Source organism: Hippoglossus stenolepis, chromosome 6, assembly GCF_022539355.2.
Source record: "Hippoglossus stenolepis isolate QCI-W04-F060 chromosome 6, HSTE1.2, whole genome shotgun sequence".
In the NCBI taxonomy this organism is placed as follows: domain Eukaryota; kingdom Metazoa; phylum Chordata; class Actinopteri; order Pleuronectiformes; family Pleuronectidae; genus Hippoglossus; species Hippoglossus stenolepis.
The window spans coordinates 2271623-2295457 of NC_061488.1; the positions used below are offsets into that span (position 1 = coordinate 2271623).

At 43.5% G+C, this 23835-nt stretch overlaps 1 protein-coding gene across 1 annotated transcript in view; it reads right to left on the reverse strand.

The window, feature by feature from the left end:
• spryd3 (SPRY domain containing 3) overlaps positions 1 to 23835 on the reverse strand; it is a 50700-nt gene that overhangs the window by 5148 nt on the left and 21717 nt on the right. Inside the window, exons 7-9 of the mRNA XM_035159316.2 lie at positions 19355 to 19504; positions 7570 to 7627; positions 381 to 500 (exon numbers count right to left, since the gene is read on the reverse strand). Of these exons, the coding sequence (XP_035015207.2) occupies positions 381 to 500; positions 7570 to 7627; positions 19355 to 19504 (328 nt within the window). The remainder of the gene's footprint in view (positions 1 to 380; positions 501 to 7569; positions 7628 to 19354; positions 19505 to 23835) is intronic.

Sequence of the window (23835 nt, forward strand, 5' to 3'; positions counted from 1 at the left end):
AAAAAGTATAAGTAACTAAGTAAATGTACTTAGTTACATCCCAGCACTGTTTGTAGGCTCTTATTTGGTTTTATTAGTTCCTGTCATGTTTCATTAAACGTCGTGAAACCACATGAGAGCAGAAAGTTTATGTTTCAGGGAAAAGATGGAGGACAAGACGTTTCACCTGTGAGTGACTGCTCAGGTTTCTGTGCCGGGACCTTGGTTAATATCCAGTTTCTTTCCAAACACAACGAACCTCTGTTAAGACCGAACGTTGCAGCAGCCGTCTTATGCTAAACCTCGATAATTAGGGCGAAGAGCGAAACCTCCCACGAACACGTCAACCGCTTTTAACGAGTGACGGATGTAATTCTACCACCTGAACCCACGCCGCTCACCTTCTCCGTCCAGGATGTAGTCCCGTGGGAACATGATGCCGCAGCCCATGATGTCGCCTTTGAAGCAGCGAGGGCCGAAAGCGTCGCCGACCCCGCTGCCATGAAAGATCTTCCCATCGTCTGTGAGGGCACAGGGGAGAAGAACTGGATTTATTATTGTTGGTAGGTAAATCAAACGAAATGATGCAACTGTGTGGGTGAACCTTTCTGCAGCAGTCTTTCACAATCACATCTGCCAGCGTATGAAAGTCTGATAAAGAACCATCGAGCAAAGAGACGGGAGTTTACTGGTACAAAACCTTTGAGCAACTTTAAACCTTAAAAGGCATCGTGACAAACTGGAAAATCTAAATAAGACAATACGCAAAATTGAAAAGACATTAAAAGAGCTACAGAGAGAATAGAAGTCTATTTAAATAAGAAGTAAAAGAGTTAAAGTCAAAATTAGTCATTTATTAAAAGGACCCAGAGTTCTTTGGAGTTCAGTCGGGACAATATGGCCTCTAACGATGTATTATATTACATCAATAGAATGAATTTAATAAATACGACTTGCATCAGGTGCATTAAGTGTCATAAAAAGGAAATAAATTCATTATCCTTCATTATAAAACTCATCAGGGCTCGTAGGTGAAGTGATAAGTTACTGGAGCAGCAGCAGAGACACTTTGTTTCAGGCCCGACGCCAACTTCACCAAATCTGCAACTTACACAATGAGACCAATTCGTCCAGCAGTGATTTCCACATGTTTAACTAATCAAAAGAAAAAAATCATACTGGACGTCTCCATAAGAAAAGATCGAACTGCCTCCTGCAGCATGATGAAGTGTAGCACATAATAAATTATACAGGAGAAAGAAAATATTTAATTAAGTTTAAGACTTTTCTCGCTGCTTTTTGAATCGAGACCAGTTTGAGGTGTTTTTTGTCCCATTGCTGGAAATCAAGAGAACCCGTTTCCCAGCGTGTGCAACATGTGAACATGTAACGCGGCACCAACATACAGGACATCCTGACATTCCAGTGAGATGATGGTGTGTAAAGGTGAAAGCAGGCCGAGTAAAAACACTTCTCACCCCCCGCCCCCCCCACAGGAAAAAAAAAAGACATGCACAACATCCAAAGGAAATCATCAAAACAACACATCGCTGCAGCGGCGAGAGACAACAATGGGGGAAAAAAAGGGCAAAAGAAAAACATTACAGAGGGAGACTGCAGACGAGCGCTCCTCAAGCGAAGCGGCGTGGCTGCTGCCGGTAAATATTTATGGAGTTGTCATGGGACCCGTCCCCGGCTCAGGATACTGTTTAAACAATCTCTATCTGAGCACCAGGAGGGAGACGGAGACACTGTATTATTACGGCTCCCATGCGGGCCCTTGTCACAACACCACACACCAGGCGAACAGCGGAGCCACGCCGGCACCGGGGCAGCGCGGCTATAAATAGCAGAGGTCGCCGGACAGTGACACAGACGCCTGCTGGAGGTGAGCTGGGCTGTGGAGGCCCAGGTTCGGGCCTGAGGATGGAGCCAGTGAAACGTAGGAAGAGCCGGCTGAAGAGCTGGAGGCGTGTTTTGCCACTGGAGCAACTTTCAGATGTGTTGGGAAGTTATTATTCAGATTGTATCTATAAATTAAATCAAGTTTAACTATCACCAAACGCTTAAAAGACTAAATTAATTAATAAGCTTTTATTCCTGCTCAGAACACACAAACTTTAACCCTCAACTTTCACTCAGAGATGATTGTTAACTCAATATCTTGCAGCTGAATGAGAAACACATTTTTCTTGTTTTGTGTTTACTGTCGTTTCTTTAACGAGTGTCTGTTACATCTACAAACACACGTCTGACTTCCTGTCTGACTTCCTGTCTGACCGTTCATCTTATCAGCTTCACACTCATTTATATTCTTAACGGCCCAGGAGAGTGATGTGTTAATTCGGTGCCATTTGGACACGTGATATGTTCAATATTAATACAAATGTTATAAACAGGAGGCCGTCTGTAGCCGTCAGTAGTTAAGCGTGATCTCCATCCATTAGATTGAATCACTTCCTCCTCAGCAACGTGTCTTCAAAATAAAAGCACCTGTTTTCTTGCCGTAATGCTTTACGTTGAGCCGGATCACAGACTTTATAATTTTGGAAAGTTGTGAACTTAAGTCTGAATATTGTGTCGGCTGTTTAACGAACCTCTGAAATAACAGCTTATACATAAACTACTCACGTGAACGGTGATAAAGAAAATTCTGTTTCACTTTATGAAAAAACTTTGACGATAAAATCTTCCCTGCAGATAAACCAGGTGGGATGAACACAAAGTTTTCTAACTTCCCTCTGCACCAAAGACTGTTTATAAAAATCTCTGCACACAAACAATAAAAAGTGACGGTAGATCGTAGAAGAGTTCGAAGACGACTCACTAATGAAGAGGAATAAATCTGAGGTACAGTCCAGAGCCGGCACAGAGGACGGTAACTTCAGCAGAACCATGAAAAACACCGTGAACCTCTGGAGTTCTTCATGGCTCAGAAACTGCTGCTTATTCATTCCAGGTCCAAGCAGCCATTACTTAAATATACTGTCCATGATCTTAATAGCTGGGCCTCTCTGGCAAATGGTCCCAGGAAGTACACTTTACTGTTTACGATTTATCAGCAGCTCAACACGTAGAAGCTGCAAATGGAATTTATAGTAAATTCTCAGGAACGTGTGCAAATATCACGTATGTGGGGGGAGCGGAATCATGGGAGAATATAAATATTGTGTCTTAATTTCTCATGTTTTAGGAGTCTGTGAAGTCATTGTTCCCTGGGCAGGGAAGCCCGGTCTTTTCCAGACAAACTCTCATGTTACGAGAAAACCTGTTTTCCTATTCCCAGCTGGTGTCGGTCCTCAGCCAGGTTCTGGGCTCCTGCCCTCTCCTCCCGTGGGCCCGGCTCCAAACCCTTAGATGGGATCCAGTATTTCACCCTCTTCACGAACCTCCAAGCCAGCACCTGGTGGTCGTCACTGTTTTCCTTCCCAGCGACCACCATCGCAGCGATCGGCCCGACTTCTGCATTAACGCCATCATCAGGTTCTCACTCCATCACGAGCCCTGGTGCCAAACCCTGGTCAACACCTGTAAGCTAATTTTAAACTCTCTTAGTCTCCAACACAAATTTTCCACCACATCGTGGCTCCAAATTGAGCCGGCTTCCTGTGGATCGATTTCCACCCTTTTTAGCACCAGAGCACACTTAGAAAAGCAACAGAAGATATTATTGTACGCTCAGGAACAAAAATAGCTGCACACAGCTGCCTGCCAAGCTGAATTATACTCAAGACTTTTTTTAATATAACAAGATTAGTTCAATATTTACCAGAATTGTTTCTAATTTAGTGCGGTCATGATTTATTGTCGGTTAATAAACTGCCCATTTCTTCCAAACAATTAGAAGGTGCCACTTTGAATTGTTTAAGCACCGATTCTGCACATGAAGTTCAGCTTATTTGTAATAAAGTTACCAGACACTCCAGCTTGTGAAAACCATGTCTGCAAATACAAGTTAAGTTTTTCGAGTTTCGTTCTCTGAACAAAATACGGAATGGAAAAGCAAATCTTTATGTTTATCTGTTGTAATCCTGAGAGAAAAGTTGTAATATTACAAGAATAAAGGAAGAAAAAGTTTCACAAACATTCTCATTGTGAAACCATGAAGTCTCTTTCAGTATGAGACGGATGTGAAGAACGATAACGTCACAATCGACCACGACCAAACACTTCCTCCTCCACTTAACACACAGTTTCCTCCGGGTCTGTGGTTCTTTCTTCTGAACAGACTCAGTTTCTTTCTAATAATCCGACTTTATTCTCGTAGTATTATGACTCTTAGTATTACTTCAACATGGCCCTAATACTTTTTCCAACTCTCCCGTCAGAGGACAAGCTGTCACGTCACGCTTCCTGCTTTGGTCCAAGTCTTTAGTGTTTTTTGATTTGGTTATTTATTTGACAAATTACTCTCTTTACAAAGAGTTCTGTCATCACTGTAATGGCGTCTTTAACCACACGCACAGTGGAGCTGGACAAACTCTCCTGTGCCTTTATTATTATATGAATGTGCACATTGTGCTGCAGGGTTTTTTTCATGGCCATAATGAAACGGACACCGTAGCTATTTTCAAATGCCCCAGGATACCGTCTTACCACCCGACCCCAGTGAAAACACGACAGGGAGCCTTTGAAAAAATAAACCAGCATTCAGGAGGAAGACGGATCAAGTCTGCGGAACTTGACCTGTTGTAGTGATTAAAGTTTTCTTAACTGTCCCAAACCCAAAGACATTTAATTCACTTTGAAATATTAACAGCAACTCCTCACATTTGAGTGTTTCAGGCCAAATGTAAATATATATTAAACCAGTGCAGTGCTCACGCGGAACCTTTAACTTTGCAAATGCTTTTTGACATTTTCACTGATATCAGGGAATAATCTTAATAACAACCAAGCAACTTTAGGGGATTTATATTTATGAGTATGTACAATTGTGTGCAGATCCAAATATAAATCTGTGACGAAGTCCGCTGCAAACCTGTAACTACCACTGATGTGTAACGAACATGACTTTATGTGGAGTTCAACGGGACTGTTGGGTCTTGGCGGAGATGCATGCAGAGTTCCATTCTAGTTAAATAACCGATTTAGTGAGAAAAACTATATAAGATTATATCAGGAGATGATTCCTTTCGTGGTGACGTCTTTGTTCCGTACAAAGTGTAACAGAGACAATATCATCCAAACCCATTTTTGTCCCTTTAGGTAAGAAGATGATAGCATCACTCTGCACAACATGTTGCTTCTGAATAATTGTTTTTGCGGAACCTGAGCTGGAATCAGATTAGACCCCGTCACTGATATACTGAGCAGCCCAGAAGTGAGACTGAGCCGTATTATCTCGGGTTATGTTGGTGGTGAGGGATGGATGGTGGCGGTGGTGGTAGGGCACAACCTTCAGCTGCGGGTGTTGAGTCATAGCACGTGTGATTCACTGATGGGGGGTTTAGACGGTTAATGAGGCTTGCTGAGGAGCACTCAATGGTTGGATGGCTGTTTGCTCCCGATAGGGCCCACAGGGGCCTACAGGGGCCCACTTTCCCACACGGACCATTAACTTGCGGAGCCAACACATAGGATGGAAGTCCACGCTGGGCCAGCTCTCAATACAAACACTGGTGGTAACACCAGCCTGCGCCAAAGAACTCTACAAGCTATACAGGGGAGCAGCGATACGGTCGAAGGCCACTTGTATATATAACTGGAATAAATCTGGAGTAAAGTAACAACCTTAAAATAATACAGCAATACACATCCCATGTGATCCAGGTCCAGACTGGTCAGAGGACACAGAAATAGAGCTCAGGAGTCAAACTGTACAGGCAAAGTATAAAAAGGAAAATCATTATGTTATTTATACATTTGCTTCCAGGCTGAACAATATAACTCAAGAAACTATGTAAATCCAGTGTATTCCTGAAAAGAAGTGATAACATCATTACAAACACTAAGACTATGAGGTTTCAACTGTCTATATGAAGCTAAGACCTGCCAAGAATATTCTGGCAGATACTTTTCCTTCTAGATTCTGAGGTCAAATACAAATGTAACCAAAAATAAACAAGGTACCACGAGTCGTAGCAGCACCTCTTCACCGCTTGGCTGGCACCGACCAGGAAAACCAGAGTGACAACGCTGAAGTCGTCTGTTCTTAAAGCAGTTTATGCTGTGGTCGTACGGCCTTGTGTGGGTAATACATTGTTTAAGTTTTTGTCATCCTGCCAAAGAGGGTCTGAATGCAGTTCTCGAGGCTCTGCAGCTGTTCAGTAAACATCTGGGATGCATGGAGCGGCGAGGCGAGACACTGCATGAAGAAGAGGCCCTGGCTGTTGATTTTAAGTAGCTGGATCCGAGCCTGCACCTTAACCAAAGCATGGGAAGGCAAACCTCATGCGCACAGCGTGGAAAACCACATGCATCATTTTAGTCTCTAACAAATAAGATTAATGGGAGCTGTGCTGGGGCGTGCACATTTCTGTGGTGTCCAGTGCACGGCAGCCAAACCAGACAGACCGCAGCCCTAGACCTCTGGGACTGGCACGGGGAGCCTCTGTGAATGATTGGTCTCGTCTGTCACTCAGCAACGAGGCATCATCCACAGACCCCGGCAGGACACACAGCATCAACTGTTATTATTACCAATGTGTCCAGAGTAGAGAGTCGGCACGGGGACACAAGGATTCAGGACTACAAACATCAACTCCGAATATAAATGGAATGTGCGGCGTGAACAAGAAAATGTGTTCCGATAGATTGGGAGGTCAAACGGACAGTATGTACAACTAAAAACAAAACAGAAAAAAGAATTGCTCATTTCCGGGTGGAAATCCATGGAGAGAAAATGACATTTGTGGCGTGTGAATCAGAGTAAGAGCCGCTGAAATCCCCCGAGAGAGCGATTAACAATGCGATGCTTCAGACCAAAGTCATGTTGATGAAAGCCAGCGAGCTCCTAACTGCTTTGCCCAGATAAGGACTAACAAGATCTTGACTGTGACAGTGGATTGTCAGATAAAGACCTGGCTTCCCACTGTAGCTTGTAAGGTTGTAGTAGCAGCCACCTACCTGCTGTAGCTGACGCTTTTCTCATAACACGGCAGCAGCTAATCTCTTAGCACTGATAGCGACGGGTGCTGAGGCCTGGAATGGGAGCTGTAGGGGTTTAGTGCAGATGCCGGTGCAGATAACTCTCTCGGGCTTGTGGTCACAAACAACTAACACTGAATGTGTGTGTGTGAAAGCAGAGGGAGATGAAGATAACTTTGACTAAACTGGGATGAAGATACAATCGTTCTCCTTTTTCTGATGCTGTCACCATGTGTTTTATCTGCTTTCTGTCCGTCTCATCTGCCTGCGCGCCTCCTTGATCTCTGTTTGTGTGAGGCACCTCCACATCCAGCTGAGGCGGTGCCCTGTGATGTTTGCATCTGAAGGCAGCAGATAGGTGCTTAAGAGGAAGTATATCAAATTGATGTGTTTCATTCAAAACAGACTACAGAGGAATTCCACACATACGGAGGAAGTAACACAACAACCTCTTCCTGAGAAAATAACAAAAGACAAAAAGAGGAATGGTGAATATCTCACCTGCATGGTAGGCCACCGACCCTCGGCTCCAGCCCGGGTGTCTGTTCCTGGGGTAGTCCTTCACAAACACAAATACACACACAGGTTACAAATGCACAATGTCACAGGGATTGATTAGTTTTGTGACGCAGACAAGAACCTGCAGTTTGTCACTTGACAAACGACGCCGGGTAGTTTCACTGAACCGTAGAGTGAATTTAAAGATGGATCTACCCCTGGTGGTCGGCTGAAATATAGATCATATACTCTGCCTGCTCCATGTTAGTTGACAGGACAGGGTACAAACAAAAAAGTACAATGGTGAATAAATGTTTCGCAAAGACGCTTCCTGTCATTTTAGGTCGTTCTCATCCCACGGATGTCTGTTCACGTGTTGTTTTTCATTTGTTATTTGATGATATAAAATTAGTCGTGTGCATCGTGTGCGTAGGAGCGCGATACCGCAGCGCCACAATAACGTCACTATTGAAGACTCTGTATAACGTCAAAACCACAAGATGGAGGCAACCATATCGGAGGTATTTTAGCTTCATTCTTGTACAGTGGGAGGAAGTGGACACGCGTCTTTATTTACAATCTTTGGGAGGAACTTATACAGTTTAATAATGGGGGGCGTGGCTACTGTGTCATCAGTCCAGTCGGCAACATCATTGTATCATATTTTGAATCTGATAAAATTGTTTTGATCCACAAGTTGTGATTGTGGGTGAAGTTTACGACCACAAGCCTCAGATATAAAGAAATGTTCCCGTCAGTCTGTATCAGACTCACATCCACATTCTTAATGAAGGTGAGTGCACGCTCAGAGGCCATGTGATGTCAAGTACACAGCAAAGAGTTGGAATTTTGATAGACTTGCTGCTGTGCAGAACAAGAAATCCTAACCCTAACCCAGTGCGAGGAGAAGAGCTAAAGTGCAATGGCTCAGTTTGAGCACAAGCAGAGCAAATCTAAAACACAAGCAGGAACTAATTAGAGTGTGAGTTCAGGGTTTAGAGTGAAAACATTACAAGTTCTCAAACTCTCTCACACACCCCCACACACACACACACCTAACTTTTCGATCCATTCCTCGCATGTTTATTCTTGCAATAATAAAGTCACCACCCTCCAAACTCTCCAAAATGCAGAATATCAATCTTACTACAACTCGTGCACATCGCTCCAACACGGGCAGCAAGTGGAAGTTTCACGGACGTCCTGCGCCCACTTGACATCGCCGGGGGTTTGAGGGAGGAGTTTCGCGGGCGGTCAGTTCGAACATCCACAGCTTTGTATGCAAATGAACCGAAGATGAGAATCTCTTGTTTCCCAGGGAACTGCAGGTGGAATCCGGTTGCTGTATTCCTTTACCAACGCTAATGACTACAAGGACTCCATATCTGGTCTCTCTCTACATCTGTACAGTATGGATGTCTCTCTCCAGGCCTCATGATGCCAACAGAAATAACTAGTGGGCCAACTTTTGGATAAGATCAGAGTATGACTCAGAGGTAATTACCAGAGATTTGTATCTGTCTTCTAGGCTGCACCTCAATTACTGTAGAAACACAATAATGAACAAGAGAGGAAGGACGAGGAGGAGGGAAATGACATTATACTCCTCTTTCATCTCTCCGTTAACTACTTCTAAATACTTTCTTGTTCATATTCTTGCAGGTGAACTCTCTCTCGCGGCTGCATTTCGTTCCTGCTAGTACTAACAGGCAAAAAAAAAAAATCAGAAAACCAAAGGGCCCTTTTATTTTCATCTTCTCTCAAGTCTAATAAATCCGACATACGACCACTATGACGTCCAAGAAAGACGAAAAGAAGGTCAGGCTTTAGCAAGTCACTGTAAAGGAAAACATGGTTTTATCCAAACAAAAGAACGGCTCCCGATGACGGATGAAGAGACTGAAAGAGGCAACACATTACTCATAAGCAAAATAAGGCAAATTAAATTATTACTATTAGCACCTGTGAGGAGCAGAGATGTGAGTAATGGGGACGCAGCGGACGGCAGCCAGGTCAGGCAAGGCAGCGTTTGAGGCCAGGACGGATCAGTGAAACACCAGCGATCATGTCTGACAACCCCATTGGGGACTGAGGAAGAGGAAATGGAGATGGATTGGGGGGGAAGCGAGCGGGCAGGAGAAGGACGGAGTGAGACATCAGCAGAGGAAGACAGAGAGACATGGAGGAATGCAGCTACTGCTCCAAGCCCGAAAGCCCCTGATCCGCCAAGTCTGCTCCTCTTTCTCCTCGTCTCAACCACAAGCCTGAGGATTCCTTTGGCTGACTGGCATGTGGGCTTCATCTCCGCGAGGAGAAGAGGAAAGACTGCGTGTTTGTTTGCTCCCTGATTGATGATCCACAGACTCAGATCTGATCAGTGATTTGGAGGAACTTGCTGAAATAAGACAACATTAGGAACGGCAAAAAAAAAAAAAAAATTAGGAATGGATTTATAGTGCTTTAATGGGAACCGCAGACTTGTGTCTGATAAATGGATCAACTGGTAAATGCCTGTTTGGGTTGCTGTCTCCTTAGTAATTGTTATGTCCATCATCTCTAATTCAAAACATCTCCTCTGTGTGATCTGTCCGTCCCTTCGCTACAGAATGCAGCTTCACAATATCCTGTTATCTGAATAGAACAGCATCGACTACTGAGTACGGTCAGTCCATCGGTGGCCTAAACGGAAATATCTGAAAAGCTATCGTCTATATCAGGGGTCAGCAACCTATGGCACCATAATCACTGGCACGCAGGCGATTTCTTAATAAAGAAATGTTCAAAGGTTTTGCCGTCACGCAGCCTGTATTATTTAGCCTGATTGATGTTAACACCTCCCAGCCACTAGGTGCCAGTAATGCACCATAGGCTGGATGCCAATCGCCATTAAATAATAAGAAGCCTCCCAGCCGGCGCTGCTCGCATTTCCCACATGAATCTCCGTGAAGTGCAGCCGTTCAGGTGTACTGGTGATGGCATGCCCGCTAGCTAAAAAAAACGAAGGCACAGGCATTTCAGCCCTCATGGGCAGAAGACTAAGGCTTTGTTTTTCATAAGGACCGTGCTGTGTGCACGTAATGTTTTGAGAATAATGAATAACGTAATGAGAGTCAATGAAACGTGCAGTGTCCAGGTATGAGAAGCAAACCAACTCTCTCAAAGTCTTTGAAGCAAGCTTTATCAATTCTGAATATGAGTGTGGTTGGTGGGGTTAATGACAAACTTATTATTGCAATCATAATGAGATAAACATGTTTCTTTAAAGTGTTGTTCTATATATAGCCAATATGGATGGAATAAAATGACACGTCTGTTGGAAATAATGTGGTTCAATAATAAAACTTAATATAAAGAAGTGTTGATATGGCACACTAATTCACAAGAAAATGTTACATTGGCACTTATTGTCAAAAAGGTTGCCGACCCCTGGTCTATACTTCAAACACCAGGACCAACGAGTGCAACACTGCAGTACAAGAGCAACGCACTGAACTCTGATAATCTCCGGACATTATCCGTAAATGTCCAAGTGAGTCGCTCGAGACATTCTCCGGAGACTCTCCTGCCGGCTCCCTCCAGATAATGTCCAAGCGAAAAGAGAAGCCATACATGTAGAAGCAACAGACAAAGACGTCCACTTGGGAAGACGAGATTCGAGAGGTCTCGGTGATGAGGGCAGACGCAGCCGTCCATGTGCTGTGAGTAACAACACAGGAGCTCCACAGCGGAATGTGATGTCCAGTCTCCTGCTTGTTGTGCTGCCCCTCACCTCAACGCTCCAGAGATGTCTCTGTGTTGTGTTGGACAATCTCCTGCTGCACTCTTCACATGTGAAAGGCAAACTCTGCAGAAAGTCCGGACCCCGTTACGATGCCGACCCTGGAACAAGTAGCTGTAGCTTCTTGCACGTGTGTGAAACCATCAAGTGCACATTTCAGACTCTCTTACCACAGTGTTGCAGCAACAGGAATCCACAGACTGTTGACAGGCAACAAACTGCATTTTATATTGAAGTCCGTATTCCTGCCAGTAATTTGGGGCAATACAAATTTGCTATTCAATAGCCTCCTGTGTCGAGGAGAAACGCACTTTGCCAAGTAGCATTAATCAAATCACCAAGAAGGCAACAAACTGACAGTCTAAAAACAAAAGAGTAAAAAGATTTGTTCTGTGGGACTTGGAACAGATCACGTCTGATAAGAGAAACATTCCAACCTACTGTGGTTTGGGAGTTAGGGGTGGCGCCACTAATTCACACCTACACTTCTCTATCAACACACGATGAAATGATGAAACGCAATGTTAATCAGCTGCTCCGTTCCCTTTGGAAACACGGTGGATACCTCCGCGGGCCTGCAGAAGCCATCAGTGAGACGCCAGCTGCGGAGCGAGGGTCTGCAGCATCAGATCCTCGGCTGCAGCACCAGCGTCTTCAGAGCAGCCTGCATTTCCACACTGTGGCAGAGTAAACAAGTCTGAGAGAATACCGAGCGGAGAGGTGCGGGCCGAGAGGAAAACCATGTGGAAGCAGATACCCATCATCTGGTGCAGATAGCAAACTGGCATATCACGGAGCTGCCTAAAAATATAACTAAAGCTGTGTGTGTGTGTGTGTGTGTGTGTGTGTGCGCGCGCGCGCTGAAGCTTGGAACAAGGGAAAGTAGGGTGTTTCTGTTTGTACCTGCCCATACAACCTCACCTATAGGGGTTGGGCAGAGACTGTGTAGGGAACTAATGCAGGTCTGTTTGCATAACCTTGTGTCATCAGGCTAAAACCTCTGGCTCCCCACACGATAACAGCAACTGTCTGACATTAGCTGATGATCTGACTGGAGAGAGGAAAATTACAGCCCATCTGTGTGTCTATGTGTTCGGGCAAGTCTGTCACTTTTTACGGATGCAAGTGCTTTCTCTATACAAACAGATAAAACTGATACAATACCAAGTTTGTTCTGTTGCTGAATGAGTAGCTTAGCAGTGTACTAATACATATATACGTATACACATACATACATATACAGGTATATACACACACACACACACACACATCTTCAAATTATAACAGGATAAGAGATGTTCCGATACCAGGATTGGAAATGACGGTGATACGGCCAAAAAATGCCCGGTCGGCCATCGGCGAGTACGTGAGTCCATGAACTGATCCGATAAAACGTCTTTAGAGTTTCACTCTGATAAAACTGTATTTTCCTTTTGCCAGAAATCTCTTAAGTTGTGCTGTCACTGGCAAGTGCTGCTTTTAGAGCGAAGAAGAAGTAAAGTAAAACGGTGACGTGTAACTCAAAAGGTCTTTTCTTTTTATAAACAGTGGCTGCACATTAACAGCTTTTTAAAAGAAGTAACTGTTGTGTATTCCTAGATTTATACATTTTTAAGTTGCGACTGTCGGAGTCGATAATAACAGAAGTTCTATGGCCGTCGTTCTCTGTATGCAACTCAATTTGTTTCCTGGGATTATCATCACGAGTATGGTCATAAAAATCATTTCCTTGTCGACATATTTTCTCATATTAATGATTCATTGTATTGTATTTAAAATGTCAGGAAATAGTGATAAATGTTTTTACGAGGATGAAATCGGGTTAGGGGTTTCGTTTATCCAATCAACTTTCAGAAACCCAAAGCTACTCAGTTCACTATGTACGACAAGAAAAAAATTAAATTCTCACATTTGAGAAGCAAAACATTTTTTATAAATAAGCAAGGTACGGGAATTGTATTCATAAAGTACCTTGTACCTTGTCAAGGTGTTGTACAGGGACATTAAAAAAATATAAGAAAAATGTATAAAAATTGTCAGCTTGCTTTAAAAATGAATAAAAACCTACACGTTTGATAATAATTGCAGATTAATTCTCGGTCAATCTGTTCTTGTACCAGGGAGCAGGTCAGTAGCTGGGATGATGGCGCTTTGTGTTCTACAGCTTCCAGATCCGAGGCTTTGGCACAGCGGCTGCTCTTTTGTTTCATATCAAACTGACCTCTAGGAATAAACAGGGTCACAGGAACCGCGATTAACAGTCTTTGGTAGGACTGCTGCATCACAGGAGGAAGAGGAAGGGAACTGTTCCCAGGACCTGGTCCTGGGGCAAACGAGGACAGAGGAAACGCTGCCATTCCAGTCCGCGGAGCACTTCATGTTTCTCGCTTGTGTGTAGGAATGCATAATGTATTGTGTGTGTGTGTGTGTGTGTGTATGGCTTTATGGCTGCGTAGCTACAATAAGTTTGAGTGAGCCAATACAGTAATCATTAAGATATAGAGGGGTCAAGGGTGAACTGAGAAAACTCTCGTTCCCTTCACTCCTCATCACAGATATGACACCTATCCATCAATCTTTTATGTTTTACATCCTATACCCCTACCTGCCTCTCCACTTCCTGCCCCCCCCACAGAATTAAGATGTTTTTTTTCAGCACATGAGGGTCGTCCTGCTCGTTCCTCAGTGTTTTTCATCTTCGTCTTCCCTTTATTTTTCTACCTCCTAATGTTTTACCTCGCTACCCCCACCCAAACGCACACAGACACACCCACACACACACACACACACACACCCATCTAACCCCTACACTTTTCCACCTCATAACTAAGGCGAGATCTCTCTTTGTCCCACATCCTAGCAACCGGTGTGTGTACCGGATGAAAAACAACCCACCAACATACCAAGCATATGCATGCTGTACATTCATTAAGAGGCTTTTCTCCAGAGGAACGGCGGAGAAAGCAAAGGGTCACGTCAGGTCTAGGAACAGCAGTCAGGTTCGAGATAACAAACCTACAGAAAACACATTTGCTCTACATAAAAAAAAAAAACCCATTTAAAATCAGAACGAGTTCCTCCAAGTTCCCTGTTGGACAGGAAACTGGCAACAGGGACTCCGGGGATTACAAGAACGTACTTCCACATTTTTTAAAAACCCAATTTGATTTTAATATCTTGAGCCTCAGTTTTCCCTTTGTACTTAATCTTTGAAAAGATTTTCACCAGAATCAACAGCGAAATTCAAACCATGAATGTTCACGTAAACAAGATCAATAGTTGCTGGCGGCTCTGTGAGGATGTAGAGGTGCACGCTGTGTAATGTTACTGTGTGATGTTTACCATGTTTACCATGCTGGCGTTTTCTAATTAGTAGTAAACACAGAGCTGCAGCTGATGGTTAAGTCATTAGTTCTGCAGCCGTGAATCAGGAGAAATTAAATCCCGACCTGCGCTTGGCACCAGAGGAGAAGTCTGTGGATCACAAACAACATTATGTTTCACGCTGATGGATACGTGACCGTCTAAGTCAAATCACGGAGTCTCGTCCAGCCACGCCTCTGGTCAGTAGCTGTTGTAATTCACAACAATCACCAGTCCTAATTGGTCTATATTCACTCAAAGCACTTTACACTACAGCTTTACACACAAACGCATTCATACATGCATCTGTGTGCAGAGAGATCGAACCGCCGACCTTCTGGTTAGAGGACGACCGCTCAGAATGAAGTACCTGTGTTCACACCTGGTTTCAAAATACTTGTGATCCTATGTCACTTCCTGCTCTGTATGAAAATAATCAATCAATTGTTGTTGCGTTTGCAAAGATCAACTGATGTTGTTTCTCGTTTACAGATGTGTCTGATGACTGAGAGTCAGCGAGACGACTACATTCATTAATTAATTAAAGACAGATTTTCCTCATTTAGGAAAAGATCAGATTTCAGGACGGATGTGGGCGTGTTCAGACCTGAACTTAGCGCTGACCACTTGTGATTGGATAACTGTATGGAGTCTGAACAGGGTCCATAACTATTTACAACCTCAATCAAAAAAAAAAACGTCTCTCATAGATTGTTTCTGTTGATGTCTCTGATCAGTTTGAGTTATTTGATGATATAAAAACAGGGGGAGACGTCATGATTGACAGCTTGATACAGCAACTCTACTCAACAATCTCTACTGGGCAGGCTCTCGCTCTAGATGACATCAAAAAGTGCAAGATGGCCGCCCGCAAATCCAGGATATTTTGGCTTCATTTTTGTACAAAGGGAAGAAGTGGGGACGTGTCATCCGTCTATATTTACAGTCAATGGATGGAGATTGTTTGTGTTTCATTTCTTAAGACTTAAGAAGAAAGGGATTTGTAAGGTGAAGATCTATGAGCAGAGAGAGAGAGAGAGAGAGAGAGAGAGAGAGAGAGAGAGAGAGAGAGAGAGAGAGAGAGAGAGAGAGACACTCTGGTATTAATGAGTGGATCTGTGTTTATATCCAAGCCTGCTTTCTTACCACAGGATGCTACGTGAAAGAGACCAGCATGCAAACTTGCGACTGCTGTAGAGTAAACAGTCATTACCCAGGGCCTTCAATTTGGTGCTTTATCACCTCTCCTGGACTGGAGCTTAATATCTTTATAATGAAACCCAGATGCAGGGAGAAAAGTGGTGGAGCAAACAGAAAGGACAGGGGAACTCTGAGGAGGTAATGGGACTGGAGTTATCACCTCTCGGCTTCTTTCTCACCCATGGGAACACCGTCTGTTTGTTTAACCCAGAGGATGTGTGTGTGCACATGGACTCCTTTTTTTTGTTCAGCAATTATCAGAGGGTATTCTAGTTCTAGTTTTGCATCACAATCAAACAGATCACAATCAAAGTGAATATAATAAATGTATGTGATGAGTATGATGGGATTTGAACCCAATGCTTTCAGCCCTGTCTGTGTTGGTTTCTTCAGAAGCAGGATTTCACAGAAACAGCCGAACGAATTTCCACGAAACTTGCTGGAAGGATGTGGTAAAGTCCAGGAAAGAACTCATTAAATTTTGGAGCAGTTCCAGGAATATTTTTCTTCTCATTCTTTAACATTGTGAGACATTTTCCCAAAAGAATAATTAATGGGTCTAGATATCAGGGGACTGAAATGTGGTGCAGCTTGATTGAATAGAGTTTTCTTCCATATCCAGATAACTGTGCTGTAGTTGTTGAAGGTCCTGCTGTTCTCACATGGGCTCAAACATTATCCAGAGTGTTTACTAGGAGGCCGGCAGGAGAAACTCTGGAGCATGTCCGCAGCAACTGACTCTGAGATTTGTGTTCTCACACACAGCCCCTCCAGATCATTCCAGGAGACTACCTGGAGTTCAGTGTGGGCCTGAAAGCAGCTACACAGATGACTGAAGTTACACATCTGCTCGTCGCTCTGAGTTTTGATAGTCTGGTCATTTGCGGTCACCACAACTGGACCCATAAAAGAGAGAAAGCGAATGCCAGCTCCTCCTCCGTATATACACGCGATCAAAACAAGTCCAGCAGGAGTTGAAATAACTGAACAAAAACTACCGTCTGGTGTGAATCTGTGTTAGACTACCTAACCTGCAACAACCCACATGAGGCTGTCTACAAAAAGGATTATTCAGATTCAATTGTTCACTGGATGGAAACCTGTGAGCAACACACGTCTGCTGTCTAAGGCTACATCTACATTTTCATTTTAAGGAGGCCATTTTAAGGCTTACGTGAGAAGAAAGTGACAAATAAAGGAAGGACACAACGAGGCTGCTAAGACCCAATCAGGAGGCGGATTTCAGTGCCTGCATCATCATTTCCAAAAAGTCTCATTTTCTAAAACACAACCCAGGAGTTTTGACTCTGAACCAGAACCAGCTGCAGTTTCAAATCTCCGTTTTAGAGGCTCGAAAACCTCTGGAGTGGTGCAGGAGTTCTGCTGCATTCCAAACTAAAACATATTAGAGTGGATGTAGCCTAAGTGTGATCCTTCAGGCATCTGAAGCTCTCTTTGTCTTCATGTTATTCAATGACCTGTGAGTTCCTCCGTTCCTGTTTTATATAAACCGCCGTGGAGACCTTGAAAAACTGTTGTACAAGTTTCATCATTTACTTTTGTTATTAAAAGGAGCAGAGTTTTGAACCTGGGGGAGACGGCGCTGGCAGCGCTCCGCGGGCCTTGGCTCGGGCAGTCGCTAATATTTCACACTCATAACACTTTCGAGGCTAAACTGACAAGGTGTAAAAAACTCACAAATCATGAGCTCTGCTGTCAAAGACGTAGTTACCGAGTCAGAAGAATAATATTAGGTAAAAATGTAATGCAAATAGTTTTTATGAGCGAATCCATCTATCAGAAACCAGACATTTATACAAGTTTAATCCTGCTCTAATAAGCCTAACAAGGCCGATTCCAAACAGCTCTAGAGTAACTAGTGCAACATCCTTAACTGTTACTGCTCATACTTAACATCCTGGCTGCGGCGTATTGAAATGTTAACCTCGATTTTATTCACTCTTGGCCCCTCTGGCTGTTTATCATTCGTAGTCGGTGCCAAAGCATCTACAGGTCTGCTTGTTTTATTCTTCAAAGCAGATCAACATGGTAATAGTCGCTCGCAGAGCTGCAGTGCTAATTCTGAAATGGGAACCGTATGTGCATTCTTTGGAAAAAGAAATGAGGGCTCAAATGAGAGGTGTTAAAATTTCTCTAATTGTATTTTCCTCTTGGAAGTGTTTCATGTTCCCAAAGTAGACCATTAGATCCAAAAGGAATGGCTCTGCTGATGGATAATAGGAAAGAATTTTTTAAACCTTTATTCAACCAGGAAAAACGCAAAAGGAGACAAAATTGTGAAGAAATAGAAATCAACTTTCAAAACTGAAGCTTTGTAAGCAGGCAGGTTGAAGCGATGCATCGTAGGGAGTCCGTCTCTCGGTCTTACTTTGGATTTAAAAGCATTTAATGAAATGGATTCCTCAAGCTTCAAGTGCTTCTGCAGCGTATAACAGGCCACAGGTGCAGCAGAGACAGAACCAAGAAGTTCTGAGAACGCTGAGAGCTTCCTCCAGTTCTTCTCTAAGTCGAATCTCCACTTCTGACATTTTCTGGATACGAACGCTGCCACCTTCTGCTTCGACGTCATTCGGAGCCGGAGTCTGTGCAGCGGTGATCGGTGACTGGAGCGTCAAGATCTCGCTGCTACGCGTGCTCAGTCTCAGCTGTCAATCATGTTGTTTCACCCCGTTTTTAATAGGATCTAATAACTAACTAACCCATGTTGACATGGTGCAACATATGCGTGTATACACCTTTAAGACATTTGGGTGCTTCTACCATTTGAAGTATTTTCCGTTTCTTGTGACTGATCGAAATACATCGTGATTCGCTGAAATGTTCGTGGGAAAGGTGAAATTCACTATAGGTGATGTAGCTTGTTTTTCAGAGCAGTGATATTCGTAGAAACAAATTCAGATTCAGACCCAGACGATGTTCCTGCTGACCGAGGCTCAGTCGTTAAGGGACAGGACGAGGAGGACGAGGAGGACGAGGAGGAAGAGTTTAGGGAAAACACAATGATTGACAATAGAAGCCAAATGTTTAAGCTACAGAATATCTTTATTCTAAGTTTCTTCCTGCTTCAGGAAACGTTAGTAATTCTTTCTGCTCTTCAGAAAACCCACAGGTTTCTGTTTTCTAACAACGCACTGGTTTCAGAGTGCGTCATCTTTCAGTACCTTAAGTCTAAATGGGTTAATATGTTGTTAGCTCAGCTACTTGTTGATCTATAGGGACCAGAATATGAGAGCATGCTGCAAGAATTAGCCAATAAGAGCCATATTAATGCACTCCACATCCTTTGAGCTCATAGAGCTCGACTGCCTTAAATATGACAGTGTGGAAAATAACATGAGCGAAGGGGCCATATTAAAAAAAAGCTTCCCTGTTGAGTGGAGGTGCGTGTGAAGTTGTCAAAAGTTGCTGGTTTCTTAGAAAGCTTACCCTTCGTGCCAAACCCAGGGCAATGTAGCACTTCTCCCCGGCATCAACGATCTCTACTTCATAATAGTGGCAGCGGGTGGTCAGGGGCTGACGGGCCTGGGCCAAACCCACGTCCATGATGCTCTTTCCTTTGCCAACATACTCCAAGAGCTGAGGAAGGCAATAAAAAGAGGGAGAGAGAGAGAGAGAGGAATGGGGTTCAGAATTTAAGAGATAAAATAAAAAGCGACAAACCAAACAAAAATATGCTATTATACAGGCTCAGATTATCCACTGAGTTATTGTTCTTTCATCAGCTTGTTAAATGTGACGCGTGATGTAACATCCAGAGCTGCGTCCAAACCTCCAGGTCGGATTCCATAACAACGGCAGAACCTGTGAATTTATTAAACATCACGTCTCGTTTTTAGTGAGGCATCAATTAGGGCAAGAAACTAACTAAATTCGTTTCAGGTTTTTTCTTCCTGGCTAACGTTAGCATGCACGGGTCTTGTTTAAACTGTTCCACCATCTGAGATGCACAATTACAGAAGAGGACAAATCACTGAGGCATCTTGAAAATACTAGAACTTGGACCTGAACTCATGTCAACACAAGATAATGACGACGTTCACTTCCATCATATGTCATTTTTCACAGGAAGCGAAGACAACCTGTTCTGACTTGAACACTCTGATGAGCTTTTGCACAACTTTTTGCACATTTTAACGACTTCGGTTGTTTTCAGACCTGAACTTCGCACTGACCACTGGTGACTGGATCACTCAGGACGGATGTTAAGACCACAGCATTCTCTCAAAGACCCCGTTCAGACTTGGTATTCAGTTTCTGAGGAAACAGACTTCCAGCAGTCGTGTACTTTTCCTGCCTCACTCTTTAGAAAAGGTTCGTCAGGCGACCTGACACAAAGGGCCAGCAGGTCGGCTTCGTGAGGTGGAAAGTTGAGATGGAGACAAAAGATGGTCACAGCAGATCAAGCTTGGGCAGGATCCTAAGCCCAGTGTTGTTCAAGAGGAGAAGGACTTACCCGTGCAACTCGCTTTTGCAAGTGCGCCCTCAGTGAGTGGGCACCGTGGTAGATTGACACCTGCAAATCCAGTCCAACCCTCACTGAACCGCCCATTCTACAAGTATGAACAACCATTGGAGATGGCCCGCATGTTACCTGATAATGAAATTACTTTCAGGTCTATTTTGATCCTAAGCATCTAAACAGGTGAAGCTGGGTGAGTACAGGTGAGTGGGTGGGCAGCTAGGCAACCACAAAGCCTTTAGGCTGAACAGTGTTTCCATGACATGTGAGTCCATGTGTGTGAGTGAGTGAGAAGAATACGCCCCCGGCTTGAAAGACCAGGATGACAGACAAGGTGGGGGTGGACAAAACTACTTCTGTTATTCAGCCTCTTTGTGTGTGTGTGTGTGTGTGTGTGTGTGTGTGTGTGTGTGTGCGCGTGTGTTTGCCTGCGTGCGTGTAAAGCCGCCTGGGTGTGCTATGTTTCACTAGCCAGACACTTGAAGGACACACCTGGTGGGAACAGCTATTCAACATCTACGTCAAGTGTCTCAATGAACTTATTACCATTTTCCATTTCTGTTATTCCCTGTTGCTTAGTGATCCATCAAACTGAGAACTCCTCAGAAACGAAGCGAACACAGGCGAAAAGTTTCATTTCTGTCTCCGACCTTGATGATGGATTAAACCTTTTGCTGAGAACTTGTGTGTGTGTAGTTTCTGTGTGGCCATAAATTATACGAGTTCAGGTGGACTGCCAAACGTCACTGAGAGAAATGCAACAATCACCCGTGATTTTCAACAGTGCTTCATGTCCAGAACGCTTCATTTGACTTAGTATTCAACTCATTCCACTTAAAAAATAATACATTTGCTTGTTTGTCAGCAGGATAACACAAAAACTGCACAATGGTTTCTTATGAAACTTGGAGGCTGGGACATGAGCCAAAAAAGAAATGATTTCCCAAATAATAACTCATGGACCTTGATGCATGTTTAAATGACTGATATCTAAGAGTGCATGATGATTCAGGGGACTGTTTGGCTGTGGTGGACGTTCGCCTCCTCCACAGAGTTTATCTCTTCATCTTGGTTTGTTTGTTTTGCTATTAGTTAGTAGAATTATGCAAAAAGCCACTGGACAGATTAACAAACTAGGTGGAAGGATGTGGAATGAGTCAGGAACTGTTTTGGTATAGATCCAGATCAGGGGGCAGATCCAGGAAGTTTTTTTTTAAACTTTCTTCAACTTTTTAGTTTATTTCTCAGGAAATAGTTCATGGTTCTTGATGATAAAAAAAATCATGTTTTAGAGACTGATATTTATGAGTGTGTGCAATTTGATGGTAGTTGGAAGAGCAGCACATACACTGGTTTGGCTTTACAGGATTATTAAGCTAACGCCCGTGGCACTGATTATGTAATTCCATCAGTCTGGTTGCATAAAGCTGCAGAAAAAAAATCTGTCTCCATTGTCTGGTTGAGACAATTCCAACAGTATTTAAAGAGACACTACACTTAAATAGGTTTTCTGAGCTGTGAACTTAATTTAATGAAATAAATGAATTATGGTTCTGCATGTATAGTTTGAACATGGCTCATGGAGCAAGGGAAACATTCTGTAACTGCATATTATTCACCACAATGTAAGAGCTGCTGTCTGACAGTCTCATGTGTACTAATGTCTCCAAACCCGGCTTCACCTTCATGCCTGGACAACGGCTGTTCTTGGAGGACAGGAGGGAAGTTTCAGTTTGATGTACACTCAGTCACACCCTTTTATTTGCTTCTTGCTGCTGAGTAATGAAGGAGGAAAGAAACAAGGGGGCAGAAGAAGAGAGACGTAGCTCTGAGCGAAATAAACCTCACTGTGATAGCTGATAATATCTCTCTCTCTCTCTCTCTCTCTCCCCCCCTTTCTCTCGTGCTCTCTCTCCCCTGTAATTCCGAGTGTGGAGAACGGTGGTGGTGGTGTGCGAGGCCATGTTTTGTTGAGGTGCTGCCTGGGAAACAGATGCAACGCCCAAAGAGTGGTCCTGCCAGCTTCCTGTCACAGCTAATGGGGGAACTTATAGAAACTGAAATGAGGAGACCTCCTCTTTATTCTCTTCTTCATTAACTCGATTAGACATCACATAACAGTTGGTGAGTCAACATAGCTCAGCTGCTTTTATGTGTTTATTCTTTCCATTACACGTTGTCCTCTCTCTGGGTTGCTTCTTTGGGATTTTGTAACTAAATTCCTTTGTAAAAGTATATTTTAGTCGGCTTTTCCTCGCCTTCTACCTTTTTCCCTCATTGCAACGACTTTATTTAATAAATCCTCACTATAAGTGTGATCAAAAATTAAAACATAACTACATGACAGATACAGAGCAACTGTGCCGCTTTGATTTGGAAAGTACATGAGCTGCTTCTGGCCTCGGGAACAGTGGCTGTGCTTCCCTGCTCCAATTAATATCCCATTTGGGTTAGATGGCCTCCAGTAGCTTAATGGGACTTGTCCATCAGTCTCTGTTTTGTGCAAAGAACAACCAAGATGCATATCTCTGTAATGTGTCATGTGACATTACAAGCACTATCATGGGGACTGACATGAAAACACAAAGTGAAACCTGGCACCAAAAGATGTGCAAAATAAATTTTAAAAAACAGCTGTAATTGGCATGTGAGTACAATCTGTTACAAAACAAGGGGACCTTTGTCTCGGATGCAGCATCACATCTGCAGCAACACTGTGAAGAAGAATTTAAAATAATAGCGCATCACTCACAGCAGGATATTAACATTATCGTGCCAGACGGAGCATCAGGCAGCAAACACCACCTCATATGGTCTCACTCAATCTCAAGAGGAACCGGATGTTAACTAAACGTAAAGACTACGGTGCAAGAACTTGCTCTAATGTCAGTAGCTTTGCAGCGGGAAAAAAAAATATATATATATATGTCAGAAGGCTGAAGATACAGTCGAGCTGGTTGGTCTTCAGCGAGAACTAGAGGAGAGATTTTAACGTTAAGTTTGAACATTTGTCAACAGAAGAATGTTAGCAAACATTCTCCTCAGGGCTATGTCTTGGTAGCACTATCATCTATCATCTGCTGCAGGATTAACACGATCTTGTCTCGATCACTGTGAAAGAACTGAAGTACTCGCAATCGTAACCGTCCAGACTTCAAGATTTAAACTCCTACAGGTTTTGGTTGTACCTGAAGCCAAGTGGGACGTCCTGAGTGCTCAGGACCAGACTAACATGAAGAATATCTCTGTACTTTACTCGCCCCCCCCCCTCCCCACAGCATGATGCTGACATCACTGTTGAATGGATATTAGACAGGTGATGAGTGATGCCTGGTTTCCTCCAGGCCAAACTGCTCACTCTTACTCTCATCAAAGAGTCCTTAAGAAGCTTTCATGTGTGTTTCTCTCAGAAGAGGCTGTGATATAAAGTCCAGATCTGTGGAGTGCT